Consider the following 16,490-nt stretch of genomic DNA (forward strand, 5'->3'; position numbering starts at 1 on the left):
AGCTATTAGATTGTTTTAATTTTAAGCTCTTTTACTATGAAATATGAGTCAAAACCTTGAGTCTCTTTTGCAGTGTATTTGCTAGAGAAAGTCACAGTCCATTGCCATTCAGATGAGGTGTTTAGTATGTCTCAGATGTAGCCCAGCACAATTCAATTTGTTCTGCACCAAAAAAAAAGGCTTGAAGGATCTTGTGGGAAGAGGTGAATGTGAGAGACAGGAAGTTCTGGTTGAGCAGCATGAAGAAAAGATTAATGCCATCAAACCTTTAGCAGAAGGTTTTGATTACTAGTTTTAATTAATACACAGTTTTTGCAGGACTGTGTTCTATCCTATCAAATTTTATTGGCTGTCATGTATCAATTTACAGCTACACTGACTTTTCTTCATTAGTTCTGTCTAGCTCTCCTGTTCTGAACTGTATTGTTTAGCTTTATTCACCCGTCCTCCTTCCCTTCGGTTGGGGGGGGGGGGGGGGGAAGTAAATTTCCCGAAGGAGATTGAGAGGAGAAGTTGTTTTAACTTTTGAGGGGAAAAAGACTTGACTTGGAGGAGACTGAGGGGGCCCTTCACGGCCATCTGCTGCTTCCTCATGACGGGAAGCAGAGGGGCAGCTCCCGTCCCTGCTCTCTGTGACCAGGAGCAGGACTTGGAGAATGGCCTGGAGCTGTGTCAGAGGAGGGCTAGGCTGGATATCAGAAAAGGTTCTTCCCCCAGAGGGTGTCAGGCACTGCCCAGGCTCCCCAGGGAGCGGTCATGGCCCCAAGGCCGCCAGAGCTCCGCGCGCGTTTGGACAGCGCTCTCAGGGATGCACAGGATGGGATTGTGGGGTGTCTGTGCAGAGTCAGGACACGTTTCCAACCCGGGATATTCCAAGCTCAGGGCCCCACAGCAGCAGGAGAAGCTTGCCGGGACAGACCAGGGCTGCATGAGGGCGGCGCCGCCGCCTTCCCCCGAGCGGGGCCGGGCCCGAGCCGGCCGCCGTCGCGCCGGGCGGGGCCGCGGGAGGAGCGCGGCGGGGCCGAGATGGCGGCGCGGGCCGGGCGGTGCTGCCGGGCCGGGCTGAGCCGCGGGGCTCTGCTGTCCCGGGCCCTGCTGTCCCGGGCCGGCGGGGCCCCGGCCGCACCTCGCTGGGGACGCGCCGCTTTTTCGTCTGCGCCCGCGGTGAGCGGCAGGGAAGGGCCGCAGGCTCGGGAAGGTGAGCGCGGGGTGCCCGGCGCGGGCGGGCTGAGCGCCGGCACGGCGGGGCGCACGGCAGGCAGGGCTGCAGCGGAGTGGTGCCTGTGTTAGGTTGTTCCCAAGGGGAATTGCATCGCTGAGTGTACTCCTGGGAAGCCTTTGGTGTCGTGCCTGGCCAATGCCATGGGGAGCAGTGAATCTGGGTTTTCCCGATGGGCGTATGGAGCACGCCAGGTCGCTGAAAGCGCCTCTGAGCGATGTCCGCTGACGCTGTAGTAGCGAAAGGTGACCTGTCCTGACCTGAAATTACAGGTGTTTGTAACAGAAATAGTAACATTGTTGTGACGTGTGGCTGTATGTGAAAGCGCCACGAAAAATGTAGGTCGAGGGATAAAGGAATGCTGAATATTAATTGTTGGAGCGCCCTGAACAGATGTACCGTTCAGTTTTAAGATTTTAATAGCAAGAAAAGGATGAAGAGACATAAAGTTCTCAGTTAAGGGAAACAAATAACATGTGAAACCCACAAGTTTTTATGGGGTAGGGTTGTAAGATTGAATGATATAAAAATGAACCCAAACATCCCTTCTTAAATCTTTGCTTTATGCTAAATATGTACAATCTAGGAAACCTCTGAATTCAAACCAGACTCTTGAAAATAAATATCGTCAGGTTCACCTTTTTATGTCTGAGGTCACATTATATTCTGGTGTGGTTTTTGGACAGTGGGATTTGGAAGTGTTTTAGAGTTTGAGGAGGAAATGAAAACAGACAGGTATGCAAAGATCAGTGTTTAGTTTGAAAATCCAGCAGTGGTATTGGTGACTTAATGCATCCTTAGGGATCCCTCACCACAGCTCCAGGTGAAATCAGTGAGCTATAAAGTAGAGCCAGGAGAAACCCAGACCTGAAATGGATAAAACTCTTTCACTTCCCATTCCACTTTCTCTGGAACTGCCCAGTGAACAGGATCAAGGTGTTCACCATCCCCAGTTCTAGAAGAGAAACAATCCAATGTCTGAACTGTTCATACAGGGGTTAGTTTAAGCTGTGCTGTCAGAAGGAAAGGATGGAGCCATGGCACTCTCCTTTTGGAAATAGGAACTCTTGAGTTTATCCATCTTGTGCTGCTGGTGGAAAGTGATTTGTGGCTGCTGTTTGGGAAAGAGGAAAGGGAGCATAGGAATGAAGGCAAAAGTGTCCTTCATTTTTGTCCTCCAAGTTCTTTTTTATCTTACTTTTTACAAAATTAATTGGTAATCTTTAGTTTTGAGTATCTGATCTTCCCCTTCTTCCATGTAAAGACTGGGGACTATTACTGAATATTGTCACAAAACCAAAAAAAAACATACAGAATTATGCTATGTTTTTTGCTCCCAAAACTATAGGTTAATTTATTTTAAAAATATGTTTTTGTTAATGTATTTTGTTTTTCCTTCTTTCAGATTCAGTAAGGAGAAGAGGCAGGACACCACAGTTTGCAAGATCAGTAAGTACTGAAATTTACAGGTAGCTTAGGTGTTTGGGAAAGTTTTCTAAGCTGTGTGTTGTGTCAGTTTGCCCAGCAGCCCCTTCTGCAGTCAAATCCTGGTGAAACAATCCCCTGAGACCATTCCAGGCCAGCACCTGCCTTCTGTAACCTTTTCAGTCTACGTTATCAAAAATTAAAAATACAACACTAAGCTGATACTACACCATGTAGTACAGGTCTGAAAAGTAACTTAAACTTGCATTTCCAATAACTCAGACATGTCAATGTTGTTTTCAGACTGAGTTTACAGGATTTCTGGTGCTTGCTTTCTGGCATAAAGCTTTTCTTTTTCTAAGAGCATTTGACTGAAATGATGCTCAGTTTTTGGAGGGTATAAGCTATTTCTACGATGTACTGATATGTTGTCCCTACACTGGAATTTCTGTGGCAAGAAATTTCAGCATTATTAATTATGAACTCTTCCACACTTACAGAATTCCAGAATTTTAAAACTCATTGTCTTGTCTCCCACCACATATTCAGGCCCTTTAGGAAATAGAGTTTGCAATTCTGTACTGGTTTGATTCCCCCTCCTCATTTGTCCCAAGGCAGGAAGATGGCAAGTTCCTCTTCCTAAGCATCTGTGCCATCAAATGCAAAAGACTGGGAAAGGCCTGGCAGCTAAGATGGGAGTGGCTCTCAGCTAAAAATTCCTCTACAAATCAGTTCTAACTTTGGCTGTAAAGGTGTCTTGAAATGTTCAGTTGTGGGAATTGGTTCTTGAAATCATTATGTGATGTGTTGATCCTGCCTTGTCCTATATCTTGTGTATCTCCCATCCCACCTGTCTCCTTTTCCCTTGATCAGGCTGCACCCCCCAGGACGGAGAGGATGGCTGTGGATCAGGACTGGAGCAGTGTGTACCCAACAGCAGCTGCCTTCAAACCTGCCTCTGTGCCTCTCCCAATCCGAATGGGTTACCCAGTGAAGAGAGGAGTGCCTCCACCAAAAGAAGGCAACCTAGAACTTATCAAGGTAAAGCATGTGCTATGGCTGGGGGTCACTTTTAAAGTCACTGTTCACTAAGGCTGTACTGCTTTGATTGGAATATTTGTCTTGGAGACTGTCTTCTGCTATTAAGTCACATGATCCTCTTGAATTTTTAAGTGGTAACAAATGTATAGTTAATTAACAAGTGAATGATATCAGGAGACTTTTTATGATTTTCATGCCTGTTACTTTTGTCACAGAGTTAAGTTTTTCCCTAAATCAGATTTGAGAAGAGTCTGCTTAAATGAATATTTCCTTAAGCATGTTATACTGCCCTAGCAAATGTGAGAAGTGTAGTCAGATTTCAGTAATGCCCATTTACTTTTATCAGACAAAAAACTATTATTTTGGTAACTCTTAATATGTCTATTTCAGATCCCAAATTTTTTGCATCTTACTCCTCCTGCAATTAAGAAGCACTGTGCAGCTCTTAAAGGTAAGGGGGGGTTTGATGGTTTTTGTTTGTTTGTTTGTTTGTTTTTTTTAAACCATCTCTGGAAGTTTTCAGATAAAGCAAGATATAACTGTATGTGATGGAGGTGAGACATGGTACACTTGTGGAGCTGGTTATTCAGCTGGCTGTGGCTGATACTGTCTGCTTTCCTGCTGCTGCCAGGAGTCACCCAGGTGGTAGCAGATAAGTCTCAGGAGGTTGTCAGCACAAGAGTAAGACTGAAATGTTACTTTTGCACAAGACCTTGCTTGAACTAATGAGTTGATAGTTCTGTGCTTTACAGAGGGTGAGTGATGAATTTGACTCGGTTCTCAGAGAACTCTGAACCAGGCTTCAATCAGTAGCCATCATGGGCTGCATTTAATGACCAAAGAGCTATTAATATGAGGCCCTCTGTGAGAGCAGGGTCTGCTGGGGAGATGCAGGGTCTGCTGGGGAGATACAGGATCTACTGGAGACCAGGAGCATCCTTCCACCCCGCAAGCTTGTAAGGGGAACCTGATGAGGAGCTCAGGCAAAGGAAGCCTTTTTTGTGGTGAAGGTGGTGAGACACTGGAAGAGCTTGCCCAGAGAAGCTGTGAATACCCTATCCTGGAAGTGTTCAGGCTCAGTTGGACAGGGCTTTGAGCAGCTGGATCTAGTAAAAAATCCAACCCAAACCATTCTATGATCCTATTTGGCAATTGTGACACTGCATCTGCAGTACTGTACTCTGTTTTGAGGAGGCCAATACAAAGAGAGATATGGTAATATTGGAGCAAGTCTAGCAGAAACACTGCTGTTACCTAAATGAGTGTAGTTCCTAGGACTAGTTCTTTTAAAAACATATATTGCAATACATTTGAAAGGAAAAAAGCTCCAGCCAAATGTACCAGATAGATATTACTCAGAGTGTTTACTCTTTATTGTACAGATTTCTGCACTGAATGGCCAAGTGCTCTGGACAGTGATGAGAAATGTGAACAGCATTTTCCCATTGAAGTTGAAACAGTAGATTATGTTTCTTCAGGGACTTCTATTCGGAATCCCAAAGCAAGAGTGGTGACCTTAAGAGTAAGTAGTAGTTTTGGTAACAGCCTTTGTTTCAAGTTCCTAAATGCTTGGCTCTCTTTTCTGAACATGCAAGTGTGATCTTCTGTAAGGAAATAAGAGAAATGGTGGGAATTCAAAATCACACAAAAATAAGTACGTCTGTGTGTTCCTGACAAAATCTGTCCATTCATATTTACTGGCCTTGGGACTTGTAAGGCACTGGGGGGATGTGCAGATACTGTGCAGGTATATATTGTTTGAATACTCACATCATTCTTGCCTTATGTTAAAACATCAACATGATACAATCCAAAGAAATTCTGCAAATGCATCCTGAATAGCTCTCCTTGATAGAAGATCTGCCTGTCTCAAGTACTTCCAGAGTTCAGAGTTTGGATTTTCCAAGGAATTAAAGTTGTTTTCTCCTTTTCTTGAAGGTTAAACTTTCTAACCTGAATTTGGATGACCATGCAAAGAAGAAGCTCATTAAGCTTGTGGGAGATCGGTACTGTCAGGAGACAGATGTGCTCACAATTACAACAGATAGGTGAGCTGCCAGAAGGAAACAAAAATATTGTAGCAGTGCCCACAGCAGAGAAAGGGCTGGGTATCTTCTAGTAATACCAGTTATTGTCTTGGTGAATTGTTATATTTTAAGGCTAATGTGGGACTTCATTAACACTATTCCTGTTACTAACTGTTAAAAACAGGTTTTTAAAAGAGTTCAGACTTAATGTGTGTTGGATTCCTCTTTGGCACAGGGGGCTGTCTTGGTTTGGAAAGATAGGTGTCTGCTAAGGAAGGCAGGAGCCTCCCCTGAAATAGAAAAAAAAAAAAAAAATGTAGACACCCTCCGAATTGTTATAAATTTGAAATTAAGGGGGGCTCTCAGACAAAAATACGGGAGCAGGAATAACAGTTCTTTATTAGGGAAGAAAATAAAAAGATAAACAATGCAGAGAACCAAAACAGCACTGACAGAGTCAGAATACAACCTGACAACCTGTTAGTCAGGGTGTTCTCAGCAGTCCAATTGGGAATTATGGCTGCAGTCCTCCTGGAGTGTCAGGTGTGGTTCTGTTGGAGCAGTGATCCTGTAGAAAAAGGGTGTAGTCTTCTTCTGAAGAGGCAGTGGAAGAGGCAGCTGTTCCTCTGGGAAATTCAATGCAGAAAAAGCCATGCTGGTGTTCCAGAAACTCAAGATTATATGCAGGTAGGAATACTTTGGCTCCTCCTTCTGGGCAGAGCATCTCACAATGAGATGACGTAACTTTTATCAGTCCTGCAGTGACATTCAACAGCAGGTGTCTCCCCTGGGAGAGGATTGATTGTGGAAGAGATAAAGAAAACGGCCCAATTAAGAAGATAACTGCCACATTTCTAACGGGTGGCAATTGGATACATCTTGCCTTGCAATCTAGGACAGCACCAAAGAAGTGTCTAATGTCTCCAGAAGATTTGTAAATTCTTGGATATTGTATATTTTCCTACAGCCTTGCAGCTGTCCATTCTTCTGTGTTCTTATTACTCAAGCCTCCATGGTATTCTTGGTTGTGTGTAATTGAGAAGTTCACAGGAATCAACCACTCATTTCCTAGGATTCCCTACATTACACAGTAGTAAATTTGATGGTAGGTTTTAACCTTTTGTTCAGAAAAATGTTTCTGCATTTTCAGGTGTCCCCTGAGAAGACAGAACTACGATTATGGCATGCACCTGCTCACAGTTCTGTACCACGAATCCTGGGTAAGCAGTTGTGTGTGGACTCTAAATGTGTTCTCTGTCATATTTTAAAGTAAATGACCTTACAGTTACATTCTCTTCTAACTCACTTTTCTTCAGATTCAACCAAGAGAACATTCTGCAGGATTCCAGCTCCTGTCTGTTAATTAGAATATGTTTTTTCTTGGGCTCTTCCTGGGCTGCAGTAAACCATGGCTGTCATTTGGAAGCGTTCAGCTTCTTAAATGCTCTCTCACATACCTTGTCTCAAGCTGACTGCTTTTCTGAGCTCTCCCTTGCTCAGAAAAGGGGTGGCCTTCCCACTTTCTGACTACCGATGTTCCTTTCACAGGGCATTCTTCACACTGGTCTCCTGTATTTTTGTGGTTTTGTTGGTGCCTTTCAACAATTTTACATAAAACAAGTGAGCAGTCTGAACTGAAATTGTTATTGTTGGAAATCTATGCTATTGTTGAATAGTAGCGTTTTGGATGACTGAACTTTGTTCAAATGTCCCATGTTATTATCACATTGTTTAAAACAGACAAAGCTTTCATCATCTCAATATGTCACTCTTACAGAAGTTGTACCTTATCCATTGCTAAAACTCATATGTACTGTTTTCAGTTTTTCTAGAGTAGGAAATGTCAGACAAGCACCATGGTTGCGCTGGGCTCCAGCTTTAATTAGTGCTGGCAGACAGGGCTATATAATATTGATATGGGAGTATTCAGTGTATATTGAGTATGCACAAGTCTCTTGCACTTTTATTACCTTTCATTCTCCATGTTAATATTTGATGAGTTTGTCAATCAGTTGTAATTGTCTTTGATTCCCATGAAAAATTAATGGTTTCCTGAGACATGGTTTTTTTTGTGTGACATGGTTTATTTTGTGGCATGGTTTTTTCCTCCCTGATCAGGGATAATGCCTTTCAATAACTTGCTGAAAAGTAGTTTGGATCCATTTTGTAAACCATGAGCAAACAGTGTGTGGTTTATTTTCATTTCCATGAGCTTTAATTTTGGAGGGGGACGGACAGGGCCTGGCCTTCCATTTAGGCAGTAACGTCAGTCCTGTTTGCAGAACTAATTGTAGGATTTGATGAATTTCCCAGCAGAGTAGTGCCACACTGTTAATGCATGTGGCTGATGGAATTGATTCAAAATATGAGGGCAATGTTCCATTATTGCTGAGTGAAGGAAAGCTGGATCCATGTAACTTCTGCCCTCAAGCCTGAAAACTTTGCCCATGATCTCTTTAAATGTGGCAGAACTCCTATGATTTATGTTAATATCTGGATTACTGCATTTTGTCATACATGCATGCATGTATGAGGGGAAATATTATATGCAGATATATATCAGGAAATGGAATTTCAAGTGTAATTATGTTTTAGTTGCCAGTGATGCATCATCCTTCTATTACAGTTTCAAATGCAGTATCAGATCCATGAGTTCAGTTATTTTAAAACACTCTTAAAAATCTTCAAAACCTAAGAATATTCATTTATTTTCTCATTCTAAAATATTTGGAGATGTTTTTGTTTCTGTTTACTAGTTTTCTGGTTATTAATCAGATATTTGTGTTTTATTAGCTGTTAGGAGTATATTAATTAGATGGCTGACTTGCTCCAGTTAGTAAGAATTTTATTTCTCTTCTTTGGACTTCTTTGGTGATTCCTTTCAAATTATCCCCCAATATTGTGCATAAATTGAATTAATCAGTGAATCAGCAGTTTAACCAGTTGTATTTTTGCTGCCTTCAAATGCTGATACTGCATGAATGCTGTAACATCACTCCAAATGTGGATGTATGTTTATAGAACAAGTGGTTTTTAAAGAGTTAGAGTTTGCTGCCCTCGAGTGGTTGAAAGGATCATTGATGGATTTCTTCACACAGCTTGGATTAATAGTTTATCACTCACAAGTCCAATTCTGTCAGGAGTTGAAAGCAGGAATGCAAAGCAAATGCAGCATGAAATAAATTTTTCAGTAAGGAAAAACATTAAGAGTAATTAAATTTTTATTGCTCCAATTCCATGTGGTGTTTCAACATACACAGTATGAAGGAGAGTGAAGGATCTCAATTCAGCCTTGCTAAGCTGGGATCTTGAAAGATTACTAAAAAGTTGTCCTGGATTTTCTATTCTCCACTACTTCTTACAGTAAGAAACAGAATGGTGAGGGAAGGAAAAAATGAAGAATGGGCAGAGAGCATGTCACTGGAGGGTTAACTAGAATTTATCAACCCTGCAGCTGTACAGCTTGATTGAATTTCAGGAGAACTACTTTTGCATTTCTTTGTAGAGCTTTTATTGGTAAGGCACTGGTGGGATGCAGAGTCTGTGTTTGCATGCTGGATGGGTATTTTTACATGACCACTGATATAACACTCAAATCCATCATACCGCTTTTCTTTAGGCTTCTTCTTCATATTTTTTTTAACTACAGTCATTTTAAGCCATTCCAAATAAACATAACAGCAGAATTTTGCAGTTTCACGGTGGGAGTTTACCTTGTAATTCAGCCTAAAATATGTGGAAAATTTCACTGCTGAAATCTAAGCAGGTCTCCAGCTACTTAGAATTCCAGAGTGGATGTTAGCACACTCAGGTTGTTATGACATGGGGGGTTGTAGAGTTGCAGTGGCAGGTGGTGGAGGCACTCAAGTCTTGCTGAAGCTCGCTGGACACATTTCAGTATTACTGAAGATGTTCAGAGTGAAGCTCCTGACTTGAGGACCTTAGAACAGTGAAGGGTGGTGTAATTGTGCCCTCCCTACCTAGAACAGCCTTCTCTCTCAGTGTGGCGTAAGTAATGCAGACTGAGGCTGGTCTCTAAATGTTGGAACATGTCCTTTGTTTTGAACCATTGCATACTCACCAGAACTGGACAGCTGAGAGAGTCCTCATCACTAGTGGGAACCAGAAAAGGTAAAGCTAAAGTGGCTTTACAGTAGATGTTAAAGTTCATCCATTTTCTGAGTTCAAACATTTAAAATCAAAGGAAGGAGGTTTCCTGACAGGAAATGTGTATTCTAGTAGAAGAAGGTTACACTTTTTTTTGCACCTTTTGGAACCCAAAATTATGAGCATTCCAGCAAAAGGTTGAATTAGGAGTTGTCTTTGTAATATATCTGACTGTAGTAAGCATTTTGCAATACTTTATCCTTAAGCTCCATGTTTCTTGTTGCTGGAGGAACAAGGCTCCTTTTTGATGCATAAATACAATTTTTATAGCTGTTGAATTTTCAGTCTATGTTGGAGTGAAACAAAGTATTTTGGGGCATAGACATCAATAAACTGAACAGAAAATCATCAGACTTGGATTTTAATATCACCGGTCTCTCTTGATGAGATCAAAATCTTATCTGGTCAGCCTTCCAAAGCCAAAATGAGATAGGTAAATTACAAATTACCCTTTCAGAAACCTGGATTTTCCAGAAAATGCATGCAACTACTCCAGCCTAGAGAAATTAGTTTTGAAAGAGACTGATGGCAACTTTCCTGAGTTAGTTACAGAGCCAGAGACTAAACTTGAGAGTATCATTAATTATGGGAGCATCTCTTACGCAGTATTAGTCTTTGGGGCAGAGTTCTGTTTTTGTTTCTGTGCTTGTTTTCCTTTTGTGTTACACGTTTGTACCTCACTGGAATTTTTACCCTCACAGTTTCTCTTGATTTTCCCTTTACTCTCTAGAGGTCCTACCTGTCCTGTGTCATTGCTATGTCCTAGAAAATACAGTTCTGCTTATTCAGAAGAATGGATTTTAACTTATTCCACATCACCAAGCAATTGCAATTTCTGTATACAATCTCATATGCTACAAATAAGTTCTGCCTTTCTACAAACTTCTGTTGATATTTCTAAGTTGTTTATTAAATAGTACAGATCAAAGTCTATTGTATCCAAAGAGGTAAGCACATAATTGTTTTGGCAACTCCTCTTAGGATTTAAGGTTCCCAGTAATTTGGAAAATGTTAGCATAGCTGTCATTTATTAGCTGAGAATCTAAGATTATTGTGCCATACAGAGCATCTTTTATTTTAATGCAATCCAAAGATATAGGTGTATTTATTCTAGCCTGCATGGAGTTTGAAATTTGACTTGGCATTTAAGGAACTTTGCTTCCCCTTAAAAATAATCCTTTTAAAATACCTGGTCTTTGCTAAACAGCATTAAATATTTAACTGTTCAAATTATTGATAAGAAAATTAACCAACATGAGTCATGTTTTTAATTGCCCTCAAGATTTCTGTGTGCCACTAGAGAAATTTTAGTTGAAATGTTTTTCCCAGAAGGAAGATCAGGGAACTGAAAATTTTAAGCCTCTGTATCACTGCAGCAACAAAGTCATGCAAGTTGAACAGGCAGAAAAAACTCCAAGCACATTGATAGTGAAATGCCTGCTTAAGAAATCCCGAATTCTTTCCTTTCTTCTGCACTTTAGGTACCATATAAAATGAAGCCTTTTGTTAATGATTTGCATGTAAAAAGCAACTTCACTGTCCAAAGTCTATTTTAGCATTCATACTCTTTCAGAATTCAGATTAAGCACTGTAAAGGCTTGCAAATCTCCCAAAATACTGGCTTAAACTGTAGCATAAAAGATTTGCTTAGAAACAAATCCTTATTATGTTTATGGCATTGAAAAATAATTCTTTATAGTTCCATTGGGAAGTGAAAAAATAGCCTTTTATGCCTTTTTAGTCATAGAATTAAATCTTTGACTTTATATGGAAAATTGTTTTCTGGTGTTTTGGTTTGGGTTTTTTTTTTATTCTTTTTGTAAGTTTTTTAAGGGGAAAAGGTTGAAAGTATCAGGAAAGTATCAGCTGAGTGCATCATTAGCCAAGCTAGATAATACCGAGATTCTGTCTTATGTGTGATAGAATGAGAAAACCATTTTTTGTGAATTGTTATTTTTAACCTGGTTCGCAAAGTGGGGATTCTAGGAAAACGTTACACAATATCACACTTGGATTCCACTTCTAACAATTTTATTCTCATTTTTAAGACTGCAGTCTTAAAACTGGCAAACAGTTTTTATCATGTTCACTGACAGGACAAAATCTGCAGGGGACAAAAATAATTCAACTAATAAAATTTGAGTGATAAAGTCCTAATTTTTGAACTTTTTTTAACTGTCCTTATTAGTGTTATTCATAACACTTTAAACTGAAACTGCAACATGTGTAACATTCCACTATTCAGGCTTCATGGTGCTTGTCTACCTAGACTATGTTTCAAATTGCCTATATAATTCTACAGTCACTTTTCTCTTGCAGTAATTTCTGTTGGAAAGGTATTAAAGTTTGAATGGATACAGTTTGCAACAACTAATGGATTAGGAAATCTCCCCCTACCGTCAAATCCTTTCCTGCCTTCCCCCTCACCTCCCATCACACAGTCAGTTTTTATTTTCAAATCCATGTTGACAACATCATTCTGCTGGGAAGCATTCCAAGAAAGAAATACTCAACAGTTGCTTTAAAATCTTGCTTTGTAATGCTCACAAGAGGTAGGGAAATGTTAATCTGTTTATCAGCATGTATCTCCAGAATCCTTTGAGTTGCTGTGTACAGAGAAGGATATTCCTGAAGAGATAAATGTAATACTGTCATTAGTCCTTGTTGTCTCTGCTATGACTTAGAGGTGTTTAAAAGCCTCACAGGGATCTTTTGTTTGAACTTCAGACATGAGTTTGGTCCAGGGAGTGACCAGGAGTGATACCCATATTCCCTTACTCCTGAGAAACCCTATCCCTGTGAGAGAGGCTTTGGCTTGAAAATTCTGTTGGAGTTAAGGGAAAAAATGTCTTGAATAGCCACTCTGTAGATAAGTAGGGGATGTGTAAAACAGGATGATGCTGTTAATTTAAAACTCTAAATCTCTACCTTGGATTGCAGGGTTTGTCAAACAGACAAGAAACACTTCACTGTGCCCACTTGTTCCATTAATGTTTTAGCAGTACAGGACTTCAGGATGTCCTTTTGTTCCTGTTTTTCCCCTCCAGAAATTGAATGCGGAGGTCCTTTTAGTCCTGTGGTTTATTGTGTCCAGGGTTTAATGTCAGTCATTCGAGCCTTTGAGCAGTGTGAATTGCTGCTTCTGACTAAACATTTAGACTCAAAAGACAAGAGATAACATTTACCAGGTGCGGGACACAGCCGTTGGGAAGGTGTTTTAAATTCAGACAGAGGAATCCAAGCACAGAAGAGCTGCAGGGTGAAAAAAAATCTTGGGGCTTTAATAAAGGTTATTGACTGTGGTTTGACTGCAGCAACCTTGATGCTTAGTGGAAAGAATAACCTTTAAATAAACAAATGAAAAACAATACCAACACACACCCCACCTTATCTCCTTTGCAGAAAAGAAAAAGAAAAAAACAAAACATACCGTGAACAACAACAAAAAACCCTCCTCTCCCGACTTGCAAGATGTTTTTTTGGTTCTGCATATGGCTGAAAATTTACTGAAGAGCCCTTTTTGGCAAGTGATTTTAGAAAAGACAAAATCAGTGTGCTGTAAAGGCTTTATTATAAGGTTTCTTTGAATATATTTCTAGAGAAATGCAAGTTTTATTTAGGCATGATTTTATAACAATTGTAAGAAAAACATTAATAGCAAAACTAAATCCAAAATACTTCAAACTGTGATTCTTATGTAGGTGAGGTAATATAAAGGTATGATATATTGGTTACATCAGTAAAGTACTAAATAATTATAAATACTCAAACATACAGCCTGCAATATATAAAAATGCAAATATATCACTGAAGCATCTGTATTTATCAAAGTACAGTAAAAAATAGCAGGTTATAACATTTGAAATATTTCTTAAAGATTCTTTCAAGGCCATCTGTCCAAGGCTGGAGAGATGTTGAAGGATAGAATTGATACAGAACAAGTGTATTTACAGGCACTGAGATCGTGTGTTCGTCAGTGCCCTACTTGTGATCCTGTCTAATTTTGCAGCACTGATTAGGTAAAGATCAGCACCTTGTGGATAGAGATTCTGTTGAACAACGTATTTTGCAGGAAGAAGAAACGGATTTGTTGGTGGTGCTTTTCTTTGTGAGTCACATAATGGGTTATTCATTAGGCACTGTCTCACTTTTCCCCCACCAGCCAGCGTAGCCAGACCAGAACCCTCTGCTAGGGACATAAGAGCTGGGTGGCTGCTTCCAGAACTGCAGTGTTGAGAGCTCTTCAGAATTACTACTTTTGCAAAATTTTTAGTTATTCATTATGTATAGTCCATAAGCTTTTCCTCCCACTTTGACTCAGCTGGTTGTATCTGCCAGATACAGAAAGAACCTGATGAGTGGAGAAAAGGAGCTCATCCTGCTCATACAGGCTTGAGTTCCAAGCCTTGGGCTCTAGAGAAGGAAATACTTTCCACCATGAATGCGGTTTTTAAAGGGAATCACTATGAGAGATCAGTTTCTTCAAATTATTTTTGCTTAGTTTCAGTCTTGGGTAGTTTTGAACGTTGTGCATTTTCTTTCAGAAAACTGAGAAGTGGGAGAGCGAGAAGTCTGAGGAAGACATGGAAGAGTATATCTGGGAAAACAGTCACTCTCAGAAAAATGCCTTGGACACACTGCTCCGAATAAAAGCCTCAGAGAATGTCAGTAATGTCACTAAAGAGGAGCTGCTGGCATCTGAAGTGGTTAAGAATTACCGAAACTCAGTCATTGCGCTTAAAAATGAAGGTGAAACAGAAAGTAACATGTCTCAGTACAAGGAATCTGTGAAGAAACTACTGAATATACAAGCATGAGAAGACCTGATCTGCAGGTACACCTGATCATTGCAGAGGTGTTAAACTACTGTGTTAGTATTTCTAGTGATATGGATATACAACTATTAAGAACTTGAACAAAAAAATGAAACTTGACTATGAGTGGACAAATGAAACTTGTCCATGAATCTTGCCCTTTGAATAAAGTATGTTTGGATTCATACTGGTAACTGGAATGTTTTATTCTGTGTTTTGTTACCATGATCAGTTCGGTCCTCTGCTTAATCATATTCTGATTTCTAACACTTCTTTGGGCATTTAACCTAGAGCAACAGTGTCAAAACTAATGAAATGAGTTCATACTTCCAGTTCCATTAATTGAAAGTCTGAAAATTAGAAGCTCTAAATGCTTTTCAGATGCCATTCAGATTTTTGCCTGTGTGTAAAATTAGGATAATATTGCCTAAGAGTCTGACTAGGAGAGGTGTTGGAGCACTCTGGACAGTTCAGGTTCTCAGTTGGTATTCTGAGGGAAAACAAATATCCTGTGTAAAAGCACCTGTCTCTAAAATAATGGAGTAAAATAAGGTGGAAAATGGGATGGTAATGGGAAAGAGCCAGCAGTTGTTGAGAAGATCCCAGAGTATCTGGCATAGGAAGAATGATGAGAGTTGGTGAAGTGGGTTTGTAAGTAAATAGGAATAGATTGAGCCTTGTTACCCTCAGGCCCGCTGACTTGTCTCTTGAATGTACCCAGGCTTTTCAAGGAAAGAAAAAAGTTTGTAGTAGCATCCTGCGTAGCACAGAGGAAGAATTATATGGATGTTTATCTTATATTTGATATTTTGTAATTGAAATAAATGTATTTAAAACTCTAGAATCACAATTTTATTGCCTTCTTACAATTAAGAAAAAAAAACCCTACCAAATCTTGAAAGGACATAAATAAATCTTGCTTTTATTCTATATTCCGGGCTTATGAAGATTTCAACTTAGAGAGAAAATCATTCCCTAGAAGGGGCAGAGGGAGTTAAGGATTCTGCATGCCTATAGAAGAGCTGCCCATGTGACCCTGCCAGCAGCTGGCTGGGCAGAAGCAGTATAAGAATAAGGATATTGAAAGCTGAGGGGACTTGATTCCTGCAGCGTTCTGTGTGCTGGACTCACTCCCTGTTAGGATTTCTCACTGTGTGCTCTGTGTGTACATACATTCATTCCACTGCCAAAACACTGTCAGTTTAGGAAGGATTCTTCTTAGGCCAGGGTTGTTTTCATATGGTGAGAGACTGAGTTTAATGCAGCATCTTAATTCCTATGAGAATTTGCCAGAGCTGTACTAAGACTGAAAATGTTGGTCCTGTAATCCAAATTTTGCACTGACTGACTTGGTTCTTTAGTAACCCTTCCTTTTTTATGTATATTAATGTGAAGTTTTAGCAGAAGCTTAATATGGGGAAAGTTTCAGCTGTTATCAGGTTGCTCCTTTATCCAGGGTCAATGAGGGTAATGTTTAAAATTCCCATTTGAAATGGGAACATCTGTGTTACTCCGAATCTTCTCTGAACAGCTGTGAAACCAAAGCTGAGGAAGTAAGTGCAGTTTGACTTGAGAGAATGGTGCCTGGAGTTGTGCCTGGCTCTGTTTGGTTCTAGTATGTGCACAGGAGAAATCTGTTTCCTTAATTAGCTTTGTCAGTGCCTGCACAAGGGCTGCCCTCGGAGCCAGCCTTGGGAGCCACTGGTGTGTACAAGGCTGGCAGGAGCAAGGCCCTGAAATGTCTTAAGAAACTCCATATCCTGTAAGTTTGCTTTCCTCCACAAAGCTGTCCTTCTG

General features: G+C 40.4%; 1 protein-coding gene across 1 annotated transcript; it reads left to right on the forward strand.

Annotated features, from left to right (window-relative positions):
* The first annotated feature begins 1,026 nt into the window (after positions 1-1,026).
* On the forward strand, positions 1,027-15,537 carry MRPS35 (mitochondrial ribosomal protein S35). The gene is made up of 8 exons (XM_021535181.2): positions 1,027-1,198; positions 2,625-2,668; positions 3,518-3,685; positions 4,076-4,136; positions 5,068-5,207; positions 5,624-5,733; positions 6,863-6,932; positions 14,424-15,537. The coding sequence occupies exons 1-8, from the start codon at positions 1,027-1,029 to the stop codon at positions 14,694-14,696; spliced, it is 1,038 nt and encodes a 345-aa protein (XP_021390856.2). The 3' UTR covers positions 14,697-15,537.
* The last annotated feature ends 953 nt before the right edge of the window (positions 15,538-16,490 follow it).

Source organism: Lonchura striata, chromosome 5 (assembly GCF_046129695.1).
Source record: "Lonchura striata isolate bLonStr1 chromosome 5, bLonStr1.mat, whole genome shotgun sequence".
Classification (NCBI taxonomy): Eukaryota; Metazoa; Chordata; class Aves; order Passeriformes; family Estrildidae; genus Lonchura; species Lonchura striata.